A 16,446-nucleotide genomic window follows, 5' to 3' on the forward strand; every position below is an offset into this window, starting at 1 on the left:
ACTCTGTGCTCACTGTCGGCTCTGTGACCTGTTTATCTTAGTATCTGTACCCATTAGAATGCTAGGAACGTGGAACACACTTAACAAACATGGTTATGTGAGGGGATGAATGGGCCTACACAGAGGCTTTCAGCTGACGAAGTAGGTAACTCATTCTGCTAGGTCTTGCCTTGTCAGGGTTCTGAGCATTTGCTATATATGGTTTGAACTCTGTTAGGCCAAACTGTGCTGCATTCCCATTTTATTAATAAAGATCAAAGCCAAGTTTGTCATGAAGCAAGCTTATTGAACCTACGTCTAAACTTCTAAATGTATTTGGGAAATTACATCTATTAGAAGCTCACCTATGCTACAGGTAGAATTTTCTCAGGAAACTTTTTGTCTGCGTTTGAAAGTGTAGTATTCCAAGGCCTTCTGTCTAAAAGATCAGTTATCTAACCAAGGAGCATCTTATTCATCAAATGTTTTACTGTAAATGTTCTTACGTGGCATCATTCCAGACACCAGGGTGGAAAATTAGAGTCATGAAGGAGGGGTGATACAAGTTCCCCTTTGTCGTTGATCGCTGATCAGTGTGTGCCCAGAAGCAGAGCAGTTTGATTACTCTCAGCTGTTTTATCTGTTCTGTATAACCCTAGTTTTTATTCTTCTGTCTATAAATGTTTAATCTCCCATTTTCACCTTACCTAGATGTTTGCCTCAATATTCTACAGTGATGAATCCTGGGATGTGACTTTAATAAAAATGATGAATTGTGCTGCAAATATTGAAAGCCTTCATCCAGACAGTTTGAGGCCACCCCAGTTGCATATTTAGCAAGTATATCTTAGTTGATATCCAAACTGGCTATTTTCTTTCTGCTAGGATTTATTTCTCTCTTTCTGAACCATATGCAGTTAAAGTTAATGAAAAGAGAACAAAACTATTAAGATAATCAGGCGATGTTAATATCAATGTTAGGAAAACCAAGCCTGTTTACAGGAGGGACAAAAGTGAAAAGTTTTCCACTGCCCTTGTTTATCTGTGACTTCCCCCATTTTCCCAAGATGTGGCCTCTTCATGAGGTTGTGCTTTGTCATCTTCTAAGTTATTGCCACTCAGTTTCATACATTAATATCTATACTCCTTGATATTAAAACTTGGACAGTTTTTACTTTTTTATTTGAGAATTGGAGAGAAAGTGGCGTTCTTATAGCTTCTCTCATTTCTCCCCTGTTTTGATATACAAATAAACATATACCCATGATATTGCTAAAGTTTATATCACATTCTCTTCTGTAACTATATTAATATTATATAAATATGTATTACATTTATATTGTTAAACAAATACTATTCCCTATAGAACTGTTTTGTAATGTGGGCAGCCATAAAGGAGGGTATATAATCCTATTTTACCAAATCCCTGTGGCTTAAAGGAGAATGACACAAATGTCAATATTCAAGGAATTCTCTTAACAAATTTTAACCTTTCACTTATTCCACCTCATACCTGTGAGGTTTGAAGATATGAGAGACACCTTTTCTTTCTTATATTTCTTTTTATTTGCTTGGACTACCTCCGCCCCCCCAAAACTTGTTAACATGATGTGCCTACCTGGTAAACCTTCTGAATGCTTTAATATTTTTTAAAGTCTTTATTTGACTTTCATTCTTAATGGATAATTTCATTGAATATAAAAGTCTAAGATTTGAAACCTCAGGAAACATTATTCCATTTTCTACATTCATGGTATTGATTGGAAGACTTCATGTCTGCTAGATTAAATTCTTATAGGCAGATTGTTTTACTTCTCTCTCTGGAAGATTTAAGAGTTTTCTTGGAGTTCTGGAATTTCATCAATATGTGCTCGTTTTTTTTTTTTTTTTTTTGGAGACAGAGTCTTGCTCTTTTGCCCGGGCTAGAGTGCCGTGGTGTCAGCCTATCTCACAGCAACCTCAAACTCCTGGGCTTAGGCAATCCTTCTACCTCAGCCTCCCAAGTAGCTGAGACTACAGGCACGCACCACCATGCCCAGCTAATTTTTTCTATATATTTTTAGTTGTCCCGCTAATTTCTTTCTATTTTTTTAGTAGAGACGGGGTCTTGCTCTTGCTCAGGCTGGTCTTGAACTCCTGACCTCGAGCGATCCTCCCCGATCCTCCCACCTCAGCCTCTCAGAGTGCTAGGATTATAGGTGTGAGCCACCGCGCCCAGCCTAATATGTGCTCTTTTTTAAAAAAGATTCATTCCATTCAGCAATTGTTAGGATTGTTCAATCCGAAAACTTTTTTTTTTTTATACTTTGGAGAAGTTCTATTGTTTCTTTGCCTTTTTTTTAACCTCCCTTTCATTTTCTCTTCATCTGCAGGATTTTTCCTTTCTTTTGGATGAAGTTTTATTGTTATGTTAAACTATTGATACTCTTGACTTTTTAATAATTTCTATCTCTTGGTCTTGATGCTCTACAGTCTGAGAGGCATTCTTAACTTTTGTCTTCTAGATCACTAGCTTAGTTTTTGTCATCCTGTTGTTCCTTCTGCCTCAGCCTCTCGAGTAGCTGGGACTACAGGCATGCGCCACCATGCCCGGCTAATTTTTTCTATATAGATTTTTAGCTGTCCAAATCATTTCTTTCTATTTTTGGTAGAGACAGGGTCTCACTCTTGCTCAGGCTGGTCTTGAACTCCTGACCTCAAGAGATCCACCCACCTCGGCCTCCCAGAGTGCTAGGATTACAGGCGTGAGCCACCGCGCCCAGCCTATCTCTTGGTCTTGATGCTCTACATTCTGAGAGGCATTCTTAACTTTTGTCTTCTAGATCACTAGCTTAGTTTTTGTCATCCTGTTGTTTAATCTATTTTCAAATTTTTATTTTGAAATCAAATTTAATTTCCAGGAGCTCTTTTGTTGTTTTCTTATTACACCTTTAAAAAGAGTGGCTTGTTCTTGTTCTGTGGACACAGCACCATCTTTAATCTCTCCAAGGACATTAGTTAAAAGCATTTTTTCAAGTTTCTTATGTTCTGTAAGTTATCTTTTGTTCTCTAGCATTAGTTCTGGTTGTTGGTTTTTGTCTTTCTCTCTTGGGAGCCGGCTGGACTCAGACTTGCACAGGCAAGTTTCCCTTTGAGTAGGAGGGCTCACCAAGCCTGTGCGAGGGGTGGGGGCAGCAGGGAAGCAGGCTGGAACCCCTCTGGTGGTAGTGAAGAGCAAAGGACTTGGACGTGTGTTCCTTCAGGACGAACTTCTTCCCACTTGTGCCTTCTGTGTCTGATGTGGGATCAGGGTGACCACCAGGAGTTTTCAGCAGGCAGGCAGCGTCCTTTGGAGAGCACTTCCTGGGAGCTCTGGCTACACTGGGGAAGAACTGACTGTCTGGGCCATGACAAATGCACTTCTTTATTAAGACGGTGATCGCCCATCTCCAGAGTGCTGTGTTCATTGTCTCAGGCATGCGGTTTCTGTGGGGGTTCTCTGAAAATGATTGTTCTTTTGTTTTGAGCTGTGGTTTCCCTTGCTCTGTTTTCTGTGCCAGTCCAGTTGTATTTGTTTTATACATTCTGGGTATTTCTTAAAATATTATTACTGGTTCCCTTTTCTAGGTTTAGCACAAAAAAATTTTTCCCCTCCAGTTTTTTGGCACTTGGGTAAGAGTGGGGAGACACATTTGCTTGCTCTGCTGTCTTAAACTCTGTGGTCAGAAATATTAAACATGAATTAGGAATTTGAGATTCTCAGCTTTGGGCTTACTCATGTATTGGTATTTGGCGTAAAAATTGCTGAATGAAGCTATTTTAGAGAACTACATCTTACCTATCTTACCAGGCTCGGAACTGTCAACTTTTTTTTCTTTCTACATCAAGATTTCATAAAATAGAATATAGAATTAAGGGCCTTTATCCACTAAATCAAGAAATTCTGCTCAGAGACTACTCTAAGGCTTGAAAGAAAATTTAAGAAGGAGCCTCTACCTATTTTAAGCAGCAGCAGCAGCAACAGCTCTAGTCTTAAACAACAATAACAAAAAATTTTTAGTTTTCTTCTTTTGGGTAAACTAAATTGACTTTGGCTCATTTAGAGCTGATTGCTGCCACTGTTTCCTTGTTGACCACGGGTTCTTTTTGTTCCCTGCAGCCTCCTGTTTGCTTATGTCTTGGGCATGAAGAAATAATATGGGTCTGTCACTTAATTGTCATTGACTTAGCCGTGGAAAGCAACACAGCTTTTCAAGAGTGGCTGCTGTGGGCTTTCTTAACCTTTCTCTTCAGGGACACTCAAAGGGCAAAGAACTTTAAGGTGTTTGTCTCAAATGCTAGTTTAGTCCGTAGTAGTCTAATTGGAGTGGACGGGTAATGTCCTTAAGTAAGCTTTGTGGAAGAATGAGACTGTTCTTAACTCTACCTGTTGCAGATTTTATCGAGAGCTTATATATGTCTCTGACATTGGTTTTACTTGAACACAAACAGCAGTGTAGGTGGTGAGATACTTTTTTAAAAATAGCTGTTTAGCTTGCTTTATTTTTCTTAAAATTACAGCATTTAGATAAATGTTCCCTTAGTGAGTAAGAATGCTCAGTTATGCTATTATCAGAAGTGTTTCTTTTTGTAAGCAATTGAAAGTTTGTTTTTTTGTCCCTTCCTTCCTTTGTCTTAAATGTAATGAAAATGTACCAGCTTCTGAAACTGGGCAATTTTACCTTAAATATGATTTGTGTGTTTATATACTTATGCTAAGTAACTATTAACTGATCATTATATTCTATAGTTACAGAAGGTTGATTGTCCTAAAATGCACAATCTGCAGACATGTATTTACAGACACTTCAGGAGAGTGCCTTTGACTATAAGGACTTCAGCAAGCCTATTTAGAAACTGTATGTGAATTTCTAAAACACAGTTCTTTTAATCTTTATAATAGGAACTCTAAAATATTTTTAAAATATATGTAAACCTGACAAGAAAAACAAATTTGATAAGAAAGCAGAATGTTTTCTTTTATTGGAGAATGCCTACAACCCATAAATAATATGAGAATTTATATCTTAGTAGGAAGTGATCTTAAAATTTTCAGTACTAGATTAATCTTAAATTATTTTACAGCATACAATTTAACTTATTTTCTCTGAAAGGAGGTATTAACTATTAAGGTGGTTCTATATTTTAAATTATTAATCACCTATTTTTTACCTAAATGTAGTAAAGTAGTTTCATTTCTTAAATACTATAGGATTTATCAGGCCACTTTAAAAGCTTTTTAATGTTAGAAAGTAAATGTTTTATACATTTCTTTAAAACCAGTAAATAACAGAATAGAAATAGGATTTACTCAAAGTATGTTACTAGCATGATATTACTTAAAACATGGCCTGTGAGTCATTAATTAATACAACTCATCCATCCACATGACAGAAATTATTGGTAACCTGGTATGTATCAGGTACTGGTCTAACATTGACTTTTAGAAATGATTTTCTTTAAATCATTCTTCTTTTAAAGTTAATTACCACATTTTTTATTTGTTTCTTAGAAGGAGTTAATTACCTTAAATGACAATTTCTAAACCTTAGGGTAGATCTAATTCAGTATTCATGTAAGAAGTTCCCCCTGGCCATAGTGATATGGCATTGAGTTAAAGGTTCATAAAATAATATAATGCTTATAATTTTTATGGCAGAAATATAGTTTAAGAGAAATTTTTCTTTCTGTAAGAAATTCTGGCCGGACGCGGTGGCTCATCCCTGTAATCCTAGCACTCTGGGAGGCTGAGGCTGGAGGATAGCTCAAGGTCAGGAGTTCAAGACCAGCCTGAGCAAGAGCGAGACCCCATCTCTACTTAAAATAGAAAGAAATTAGCTGGACAGCTAAAAATATATATGGAAAAAAATTAGCCAGGCATGGTGACACATGCCTGTAGTCCCAGCTACTCGGGAGGCTGAGGCAGAAGGATTGCCCAGGAGTTTGAGGTTGCTGTGAGCTTGACACCACAGCACTCTATTCAGGGCAACAGAGCGAGACTCTGTCTCTAAATAAATAAATAAATAAGTAATTTTAAAAAAAAGAAATTCTGCCATTCTGAGATTTCTAAATATCTGGCATTTCTAAATACCTTTGTTGGTAACTAAAACTTATGAGAACACTTTTAGTTCAATGTGAATAAATGAATTATTGATAGTGTTACCTATTTTCTCTACATGTATTATTTTATAGGTCTTGTTTTATGTCGATGAAACTTGCATGTGAGAGTTTACCGTATTTCTCATTCTGTGATTTGGGGAATTGTGATCATTTTAAGATTAAAGTTTTTCATTATAAACACTGAAACCTGAAATATAAACAGTAAGTCTCATTGCAACTTGTCTTTTGTTCTTTTACATGCACAATATTTTCATGTTACCCCTTCAATCTTTTGAAAGTAGAGATTTATAGAGATTGAATGAAGCATTGTTTCTCATTTTTTATTTCTTACATTATTACCTTTTCATTCCTGCATTTCATACTGACATTGGAGGTTTTTAATCAAGTAGAGACAGATAGAGGCCTTTTAGACGCAAGAACAGAGATAGCATTTTGATGACCAAGTTACTAACCCTCAGTTTTTTCTTCCCATTAATCTCTTCCCTTTCCTATTCAGTTAAACAGGAGAGGGGCAATTTCCGAATAGATATATCAAGTAACAGGAATGCCTTGGTTGGACTTTACAGCTGGACATGGTTAACAGACCACTTACAAGCAACTCCACTGGGTGCACCTTTATTTTGTAGAATTTTGGAGTTTCAAGGGACTTTGGTAGTGTCTGATACAGAGAGGAAGAAAGTCAGAGAGGGTTAAATGAGGTGATGAAAGTTGTAGATAACTCACATAGTAAGTAGATTGCTGGACATCACACCCACAGTTGACTGGGTGTGTACACCAATTAGTTTCCCAGAAACCAGACAGCGGTTGGTGCAGGTGGAAGGATAACATCTCTCTCCTCCCCAAACTTGATGAGTTAGTCAGAGCTGGACCATTTAGCCGCTTTTACACTGCGTTAAGGATTTAGTGTGTATCTTATGAGCAATAAGAAGTCTTGAAGCAAAGGATTTAAGCAGAGGGTGACAAGATCAAATTTATATTTTTAAAAGATCAGTCTGTCCTCACTTGAGGGAATGACTGGGTGGAAATAGGTACGATTAGATGAGTGTTGATAAGTTGGGGTGTGGTTGCAGAAGTCTAGTATGGTTCAAGGCGATGGAGACAAATACAGAAAAATGGAGAGGCTTAAGGGATATGTAAAATAGTGGTTGAGGGAAGAAAGGAGTGCTGTGATGCCTTGGTTTCTAACTTGTAGGGCCCATTAAATGGTGGTGCCGTTTTCTGAGAGGTCCAGCTTGGGGTGTGGAAGATCATGAGTTATGGTTTAGACCTTTTATGTTTAGGAGTCTATGAACAGCTAGTTGCCTATGCATATATGGAACCAGAGCTCAGAGGAGAGGTGAGAACTAGAGATGTGAATTTAATTAGGGCCATGGCTGTGAATGAGGTTCCTTAGGAAAAAATTTAGAATGAGTAGAGACAGAATATGGCATAGAGAGGAACAAGTACACTAATTTTCATACAGTGAGTATCCAAAAGGATGGAATAAATCTAGCTGTAGTGCAGCTCTCTTCTTCCTCTTACCACATTCAGTATAAGCGACAAATTATCTGGTAGAGAGTATGGTATGGACAGGATTATACAAAAAATACAGTATTTCCAGTTCATTCCAGTATATTCTACATCAAACTTTGACCTGTATTGTTTGTGACATAGTTAGGGTCATATTTTGTCTTATAAAAAGTAATAGATTTTTAAAAATAAATTCCATGGAATCTGTACATCCTAGGGCCATTAGGAACCTCCAACTACCTAGTTGATATCTGTCTGCTTTACCTGGATGTCGCATACAGTTTCTCAAATTTAAACATGTTGAAAGTCAACTCCAACCTTCCCCTCAAATCTCTTTTTTCTTTAGTCTTTTCCATCAAGCCAGAAAGCTCAGAGCCACTTTAATTCTCGTTTGTCCTTAAAACCCTCCAACCACCACCAAATCCACACCCAAGTGTGATCAATTCTCCAGAATGTATCTGCACCCAGTCTGCTGCACTCTTTCCATTGCCGTCACTCTGGTCCAGGCGGCCTTCATCTGTTACACAATTGCCAAGGTACTTTCTTTTTTCCTTTTTTTTTTTTTTTTTGCCAAGGTACTTTCCTAACTTTTCTCCCTGCTTTCCTTCTTGTTACTTTCTGTCCACACAGTTATTTAGGTATTTTCTTAAAGGCAACTAAATCATTTTGCTCCCTTGCTCAGAACCCTTATATGATTTCCTTTGGTACTTAAGATAAAATTCAAAATCTTTTTCTTGGTTTACAAAGCCAAGCACATGCTGATCCTTGTCAAACCTACCAGCTTCACTCTTCACTAGTGCTGTTCTCTGCCCCAAATGCCCCCGTCCCAACCCTGTGCTTGGCTCACTGTACTCATCCTTCAGATGTCAGTGTAGATGCCAAATTTCAAAGAGGACTTTGCTGAGCCTCTTTAGAGCTGATCCTAAATGACAGAAGGAGCAGCCAGCGCAAAGCCTGAGGCTAAGATGACTGTGAATTAAAATCACAGCTGCCTTCAAAACCACGAGACTCAACTTGCCAAAGCTTTTGGACAAGAGGGTCTGTACACAGAGCCAAATAATTCAAACATGTTTAATCAAATGAGGCATGTTTTGCAAGAGGCAGATCTGTACTCTACAAGTTTGTTGACTCATTTAGATTTCTAGACAGGTTTCTAAAGTATTTGTGATACCATTGGCTTGGCGTAACAATGGATTCATTAGGGCTCAGTGACTCCAGCACACAGGGTGCCCCACACCTGGTTTCCTCTTGGACAGGAGGCATCTTACAGTACAAAAAGTGTGAATTTCAGGATCAGTGAAACATGAGCCCAAATACCAGGGCTGTCACTTATTAGCTGTCAAACTTGGACAACATATTTCTTTGCTCAGAGCCAGTCTCCAACCTGGCGGGCTGTGGTGGAGATTAAATGACATAATGTTGGTAAGGCACCCAGTACAAAGTGAATGCCTAAAAGGGACCCTGATCATCATTTGCTTACAATATTTATCCTTAGGATAAAGTTACCAAATTACCACATTTTAAGACTGCTTTATGTCAACTTAGAAACTATGTAATATGATACTTGCAAACTTTTGGAAAGAAACAGTTGATAAACACATTGCCCAGAATTCCTTGATGGCTTCTCGTGAAAGTAGAAAGAGAAAAATGATTCTGTGTCTGAGGCAAAGGTAAATGTTATAGAGAATATAGTTTCCTTTAGTTTTTATTTGATCTTTTTATTTTCTCTGAAGACATAGTCTCAGAGAATGTGGAAAACTTCAGAAGCAGAATAGAAGCACCTGCATTGACACATGGAGACCTTTATGACTTTGTGTTTACCCAGTGATTGTTTTTAAAGCCCTAGATAACAAAATATCAAGAGTGGGATTGGGAGGCAGCCTTCCATGTTGAAGAGCTAGAGTAAAATCTTAGGTGGGAGTGATTCCACACAGGTAAATGTTAGTGTGGCACATGAGAGAAGAGGAGTGTGTTTTTTTTTGGTCAAATGTTTTACTTTTTAATCCTGCATAGGTTTTGGATTAGAAACTTGTTACATTCATCATCCTACTGAAATAGATTTTTTAGGCTCAAGCAGGAGCAGATTTAGGTACCTCTTCTCTGACGTGGGTGGAGAAATGGTACATTTTTTACTTCCATAAAGAATTTGTCAAAAGCAGCAAATATAAATATAATTGTTTGCTTTTGTTTATTGGTTTTATTTTCTTCTTCCTTTTTTTCTAGGATTATGACAGTTTTTTTGAATCCAAGGAAAGCAACACAGTCTTTTCATTCCTTGGCCTGAAACCACGGTTGACATCAAAGGTAGGTAAATCTTACCTTATTCTTGTTTTAGAATTCATCTTTTTTTAATTGTTCTTAGAGATGGAGATTCAAGGTATTAGAGGAATGTGTATATAGTCTCCTAAATTTTTAGTTTTTGCTTCTTCAAATGCATTAATTAGTGGTAAAACACACAAAGGAGCCTAGGGTTTTTTTTTCTTTCCAATTTTTAATTGTTGCTGGAAATTAGAATATGAGTTTATTTATAATTTATACCCATTCTTCCAAGAAGAATTTAAGGTAGCAAAAAGTAGTAGGTGCTTTCTATTTTAAATTGAAAATTTACATTACATTTTTGAAATAGACTCAAAGCCATATCTTAAAGGTATTTTAAACTTATTTTCATTGGAGAGGAGATGATCTACAATAACGAATGGTCAGCCTTGAAAACGTGCTGCAATTCCTAAATGGTTTTGAAGCCACTTTATTAAGTCATATGTTTTTTGGAAAATGTAAAGCACTCAATATTTTCTCTTGTTTAGACCTAGAAATGATGCATATTATCACAACTCTGCTAAGCACATGGATTCATATTCAAAATAAGAAAAAACATTTCTTTATTAAGTAAGATAATATTTTGATTGTTATTTCCCATTTTAAAAGACGCAGTTTTTTTCTGATTATGGAATAACCTAGGCTCATTCAGAAAAATTGGGAAAATGCAAAAAAGTATAAAGTAGAAAATAAAAATCATTACCCAGAGCTAACCACATTGACATTTTTGTGTATTTCCTCGCAGTCTTTAGGTACATAGTAATTGAGGCTTTTACTATATTTCAAATTGAGACTGAATTCTAAAGTGTCTATTTTTAACACAATTGAAATGGAAAATGCATTACTTAGAACTTTGATATCTGTAAGTAATAGGTCTTTCCAGGCTAGCCAGGATTTGTACCATCTCTGGAACACCTGTGGGAGGAAGGCAGGGGCCATCGGTGACATAAATTATACACCAGCACTTGCAGTGCATACGCCATGTGAAACCTTACTTTGTTTTTACATCAGTAAGTCCGCAGATGGTTGTGGGTGGTTTTTGTGCACATGTTTTAAGCAGAGGCAAAACCCACACGTAAAGTATTTAAAGGTTCTTAAAACTATTTTTATAAAGATGGAACATTTGAATACTTGTTAGGAAAATTAGAGTATTTTTATAACATGTTTCATCCAAAGATATTAAACTACCCAGGTTTATCTTCAAAGGACTGTAAAAAAACTGGGATAAGCATATTCTAATGAAGGCATAAATCCAGCGGGCATCATTGTCTATGCAAAAACCTTTAAAAAAAAATACCCTGTGTTCCCATTTTCCCCAAAGATGTAGATTCCTTAGAGATCCTGTGGGCTGACTTTTTTTATTCTTTAAAAAAAATTATTTTCTCAGAAATGTTCAGGAAATCTATGACCTATAAAATACGCATTCTCACATGGCAGTGGTCATAGTATTAAAGTTGGCCTTGGTGCCGTTGAAGTTGACTTGGTTTCAGTAGACCATCCCAAAGGCGGTGAGGGCCCTGGACACCCCCACCTGTTCAGCCCACCATTTTCAAGCACCTGAATCAGCTGCACTTGGGCAGGAGCCCCTGGGACCAGAGCGGATGTCCACGGTGCAGGGCCTGTGCCACTCTCTCTGATCAACCTTAGAGGGCTTTGGTTAATAGCAACTCATACCTCAATGAGAGAAGTGAAAATATCTTTAAGAACAATTTAGCATTTTTCCTCTTCCTAGTCATTTATTTTTTTACCTTCATAGTAATTCATCCCACAGTCTAAGGCTTTGACAGGGTGTTCACAGGTTTAGTGTACTAACAGATGAAAGCCCCCCTTTCTCCTCTCCTTTCCTATTCTCTGCAGTATACACACATCACAGACTGTGCTAGAAAGCCGATTAGGAAACCTATAACGACACCATTAGCATTTATAATTGCTCTAACACCGCAGAAGAGCATTCTCGGGCCTGACAGGCACAGGGGCAGTGTAGACTCTGATTGGGCTGCTCTCAAAGGTGGACAGGGCAAAGGAAGGTCAGAGGTCATCAAATGGTAGCCTGCAGGCCACATTGGCTCTGCATACGTTGCTTGTCCTGAACAGAATTTCAAAAGAACATAAATGTTGTTAATATTTAAAATATAGATCTTCTGCTTTTCCTGAGAAGTCGGAAGGTATGGAAACCCCTGGCAGTGAGAGGGGGGCTTGCAGGGGGCCTCACTTTCCCCTGTGGCTGGCTGCAGCCAGCAGTGGCTGGCCCATCATGGTATCTACCTACCCCTGAGAAAAGGGGCCTTTCTCACTAACAGTTTTCAGGTAGAAAGCTATCAAGTTTATTATTTTAATAGACCCCAAGTAAGGCCTGTAGTAGAAGATTTTGCTCTTAGATCCCCACTGTTCAGAAGTGCTATTCAAAATATGTAACAACTGGGAAACTTTGGGCAGTGACTGGCCAGAGCTGGAGCAGGTCACAGAGGACCCCTGTTCCAGGCGTCAGCCATTTATCTGTTGAATCTTAGGGTGGAGGGCCAGGTGGCACTTGGGATTTGGGCAGTGACTCTTTGCTAACAGGTACGGCCATACGAGTGCTGTTCTTCACCTTGGGTCAGCACTAACCAGCACCTCCACAGACCCCCTGAGCAAGGTAACCCCCACCCACCCAGCCATGCACTGGTGGAATAGTGCCTCTGAGAGGAGTCTCAGTAGGTTATTGTAAACGTGCAGCTTCCGCTTTTATATTTGGCAGGTCAGGTAGGTTTGACTTAAATCTGGGCTCTGTGGCTGAAACCCAGGATTTGTTTTTGTCAATCACATGGGGGTGATTTATTGTGATTTCCAACATGTCTATTCCTAACGTTAAAAAAAACCCTGTCAAGGGTGAATTTTCTTGTGAATGTAATGCAATAACTGGTGCCTTTTTTTTTTTTTTTAATAAATAGGCAGAGCCTTAGAGAAGAAAAGTGAAAGATGATGGAGATGCATTTTGGAACACCCCCTTGGTACTCAGCACACACCTGCTTACCTAATGCATCACTGTGACAAAAGCCACATGCATCATCAGTAACTTTGCTTGCCACGGAAAAGGTGTTTTTGGAAGATGTGGGTAAAATGGGAATTGCATGATTGCTTTAAACCAAATCAGGTGGTGGATTTTTCTTATTTTTTTCAGATTTGCCTGCAGTTGCCTCACTCACCAGGAAATATTATCACCTGTTACAGGTGTGCTTCCTTAATGACTGAAAGATAAGTGGGTAGCACCATCAGAGAGAAAATGTTGGATCTGCCCTAGGTTATAATAGATGCCAGAATTGTATAAACCTGCTTCTCTTTAAGCTGCCTGGATTGCATCCTCGAAATTAGCCTGCCAGGTTATTAGAGTCTTTGAATCAGAAAGAAAAGAAGCAATGCTAGTTGACAAAGGACACTGAAGATTTTTGCTGTAGAATCACAAATGTCACTGTTCCAGTGCTTTTTAATAACACCTGTGAAAAAGTTAGATGTTCTAGACTCATTTTTGTAGTGGAAACTCTTACCCCTATAAATCCTCCAAGCTCCTACAGATCTCTCCAAAAATCTGTTACAACATTGAGTGATCAGAACTAAGTTACAGGGATGAAAATAATTGCTATTTTAGAAAATATATGCTTTATTTCTTGCAAGGGGAAAATTTCACCTAAATACATAAGACTCCTTGAAAGATCTATTTTAAGGAATCCACCAATTAGATAATAAATTTATGGGAAAATTATCTGACTAGTATCTGAAGGCTTATTTAGCCATAGCAGTTTATTTATACATAAGTAGACTTATATTTTTAAATGCAGCTCCCCTAACTGTTAACAGCTGCTTATTCTATTTTGTGAAGGGATTATATTTTCTGAGAAAGGAAGATCTCAATTAGATATATTTTGTTAACCCTTGATGAGACATATTAAAGATACCAATATTGCTGTATAATTTAATTGTTTCTTACATTACTTTTCATTTTTCCTCTAACTTGCTCATATTTCTGGCCAAAACAATCTCAGATTTTTCACAGTGGTACAGATACATGTTCTCATCCATATAGGAGTGCAGTGTTTTCAGAGCAACATATATGAGACAGAGGCTGTCTAGAGAGTAACTCAGAATTGTACTTGGCAGGTAAAATCTCTACTCCCACTGGAGTGGATGCTGATAAACACTGAAGATGTCTACTTCATTAGGGTTGAGGCTACTTTTCTGCATCATTGTCCCTATAACAGGGACACTTCATATTTTAGAGTTTTTAATTGCCAAACATGGGAACAGCTGTGAATAGGGTAAACTCTCAGAGTGCTGTTTAAAATATAATTCCCAGCACCCTGATTCTGGACCTTTCATTATGATTCTGAGCAGGAAATTTATAAGAAATGGAAAGAGCAGAAGAATTAAAGCTCTGTCACATCTGTCCTCCTACCCCTCCCCCCTGGCCCCATTCCTGGCTAAATGTGGACTATAAAGAACTTGCCAAATGCTAAAGCTGAAGTCCCAGCCCGAGCTTTGCAGTCCAGGACTACACAGAAGAAAAGCATGACAGATTTCTACTTGACTGGAACAGACGCGTGATCCTCAATTTTCTCTCCAAGGAAAGCTCTTGTCTAATATGAATATTACTGGCTAGTTGGCATTAAATAAGATCCAGGTCAAATTCCATTTGATTAATCCCAGGGACTATTCAGGAATTCTTTTTTTTTTTTGAACTGGATATTGTGTTTGAGTATGAGTATGTGAGTCTTCTGTTAAGACTTAGAATTTCTTAAGATACAGCAATTTTAAAAATTGTTATAATTACCCAACTTATTAAATACGTTTAGTCTACTCTTGCCAGGGAGCACCAAGAACCAACCTGGTAAGGTTGAGGCTTTGCAAGTAAAATTCTGGGGTTATAGGATCAATACCATATTTGCTGGACAAAGAAAGCTGTCCAGATTTGCTTGTCTTATAACTTTTGAATTAACCATAGTATACCTAGTATGACTATATTAAACAGACTAGATGGATAGTAGTGCTAAATTATTGCTGCCGTTACGTACCATCTCCCTAGCCTGATTTTTTTTTTTTTTTTTGATCAACAGAGAAATACAATAAACCAGCCTTGGCCAATACTATACTTGTTGTGAGTGAGCTAGCAGCACAGTGTGTGGCATTTATACAGTACCCAGGCCCCACAGCGTGCCCAGGTATTGCCCTCTGGGACCACACAGTGTTAGAATATCATGTCCTTGCCTGTACCCTTTTGCCAGCTGAATTCCAAACATGTAATAATGATTTTCCTACTCCCTTTTTTACCTAGCTGCCTTTAGAGTTTGATAATCACAGTCTTAAAAACCCAGGAAAGAAGTGGATGGGAATTGTAGGCATGGATTTAATATCAAGGGCATTTCAAGACAAAATTTTTATTTCCTATAGTGGGCTTGTTAGGGACAAAGGAAATGTGCTGCTAAAAATCAAATCATGCCATTGAAAAATCAGATAAAATACAGAGTGCCATCCTGCTAGATGTATACAGACCAGAAGTAAATTGAGTTGGGAAAATACTTGTTTTTCCAAATTCTGGTGTTTTATTAAAATCAAAGAAGAGAAAAGGAAGATTTTTTTTTTTCCCCACAAACTCTAATATATTTTAGATTTGTTTCTCTTTTATAGATTTAATTTAGTACTCCCACAGAGATGTTTTTATATTATATGAATTTAATAATGGACTAAACTTATTTTTGTCTTCTGTTATTGAAAGGTACCAAAGCCTCTTTCTATTTTGTTTTTGTTTTGTTTGTTTGATGTTATTATGGGGTTTTGCTTTCTCTGGAAATACTTCTCATTTACCAGCTTTTCTTACGTGTCAGGCTCCACGTTGATCTGTATAATTATTGTTTTTAGATTTCAATTTGTATGTGTCTCTAAAGGAATTGGTGAAATCTCAGATTTTATATTCAGCATTAAAGGGGAATAAATTCCAGAAAACACATACCCTGAAAGTGGAGTGTTTGTTCCCTACCATTTCTCACACTTTTAAAAATTTCAGTTCTGTGTTTGGCTGAATCCTTTCTGTTTAGTGGGGAGGCTGTGTTTCTCCTTCCATCCATGAACCCCATGTATGAAAGCTGCACATTCAGTTGTAAAAATACAGATTGTGTGACCCTTCAAGGAGCCAGGCACGGGTCCTTCACAGTTAGGTTGGGAGGAGACAACAGAATCATCTCAGATGGTGATCAGGATCGAGGATGGAGTTAAATCACTCAGCCGCTGGGTGGGTTCAAATGGATGACTTTGAGGCCTCCTGAGTACACTGAAGCCCCGGGCTGGTGGATGTGTTCCCCTGATTGGGTGCAGAAAACAAGGACAGAGAGGCCACGACCCTTATTACCAGGGCCCCTTTGGGGACAACCACCTCTGAAAGCAGAAGAAAACATTTCTGAAGTCAGTGTCAGAGGTTGATCTCATCACTGAACTATTTCAAACCTTAAACACCAGGACAGAAGGAGGGTGGAGAAA

At 38.0% G+C, this 16,446-nt stretch overlaps 1 protein-coding gene across 1 annotated transcript in view; it reads left to right on the forward strand.

Annotated features, from left to right (window-relative positions):
• SH3BGRL2 (SH3 domain binding glutamate rich protein like 2) overlaps nucleotides 1-15,919 on the forward strand; it is a 54,732-nt gene extending 38,813 nt beyond the window's left edge. The window contains exons 3-4 of the mRNA XM_045543929.1: nucleotides 9,850-9,930; nucleotides 12,873-15,919. Coding sequence (XP_045399885.1) covers nucleotides 9,850-9,930; nucleotides 12,873-12,884 — 93 coding nt within the window. The 3' untranslated portion in view covers nucleotides 12,885-15,919. The remainder of the gene's footprint in view (nucleotides 1-9,849; nucleotides 9,931-12,872) is intronic.
• Nucleotides 15,920-16,446: the final 527 nt, after the last annotated feature.

Source organism: Lemur catta, chromosome 2, assembly GCF_020740605.2.
Source record: "Lemur catta isolate mLemCat1 chromosome 2, mLemCat1.pri, whole genome shotgun sequence".
NCBI classification, from domain to species: domain Eukaryota; kingdom Metazoa; phylum Chordata; class Mammalia; order Primates; family Lemuridae; genus Lemur; species Lemur catta.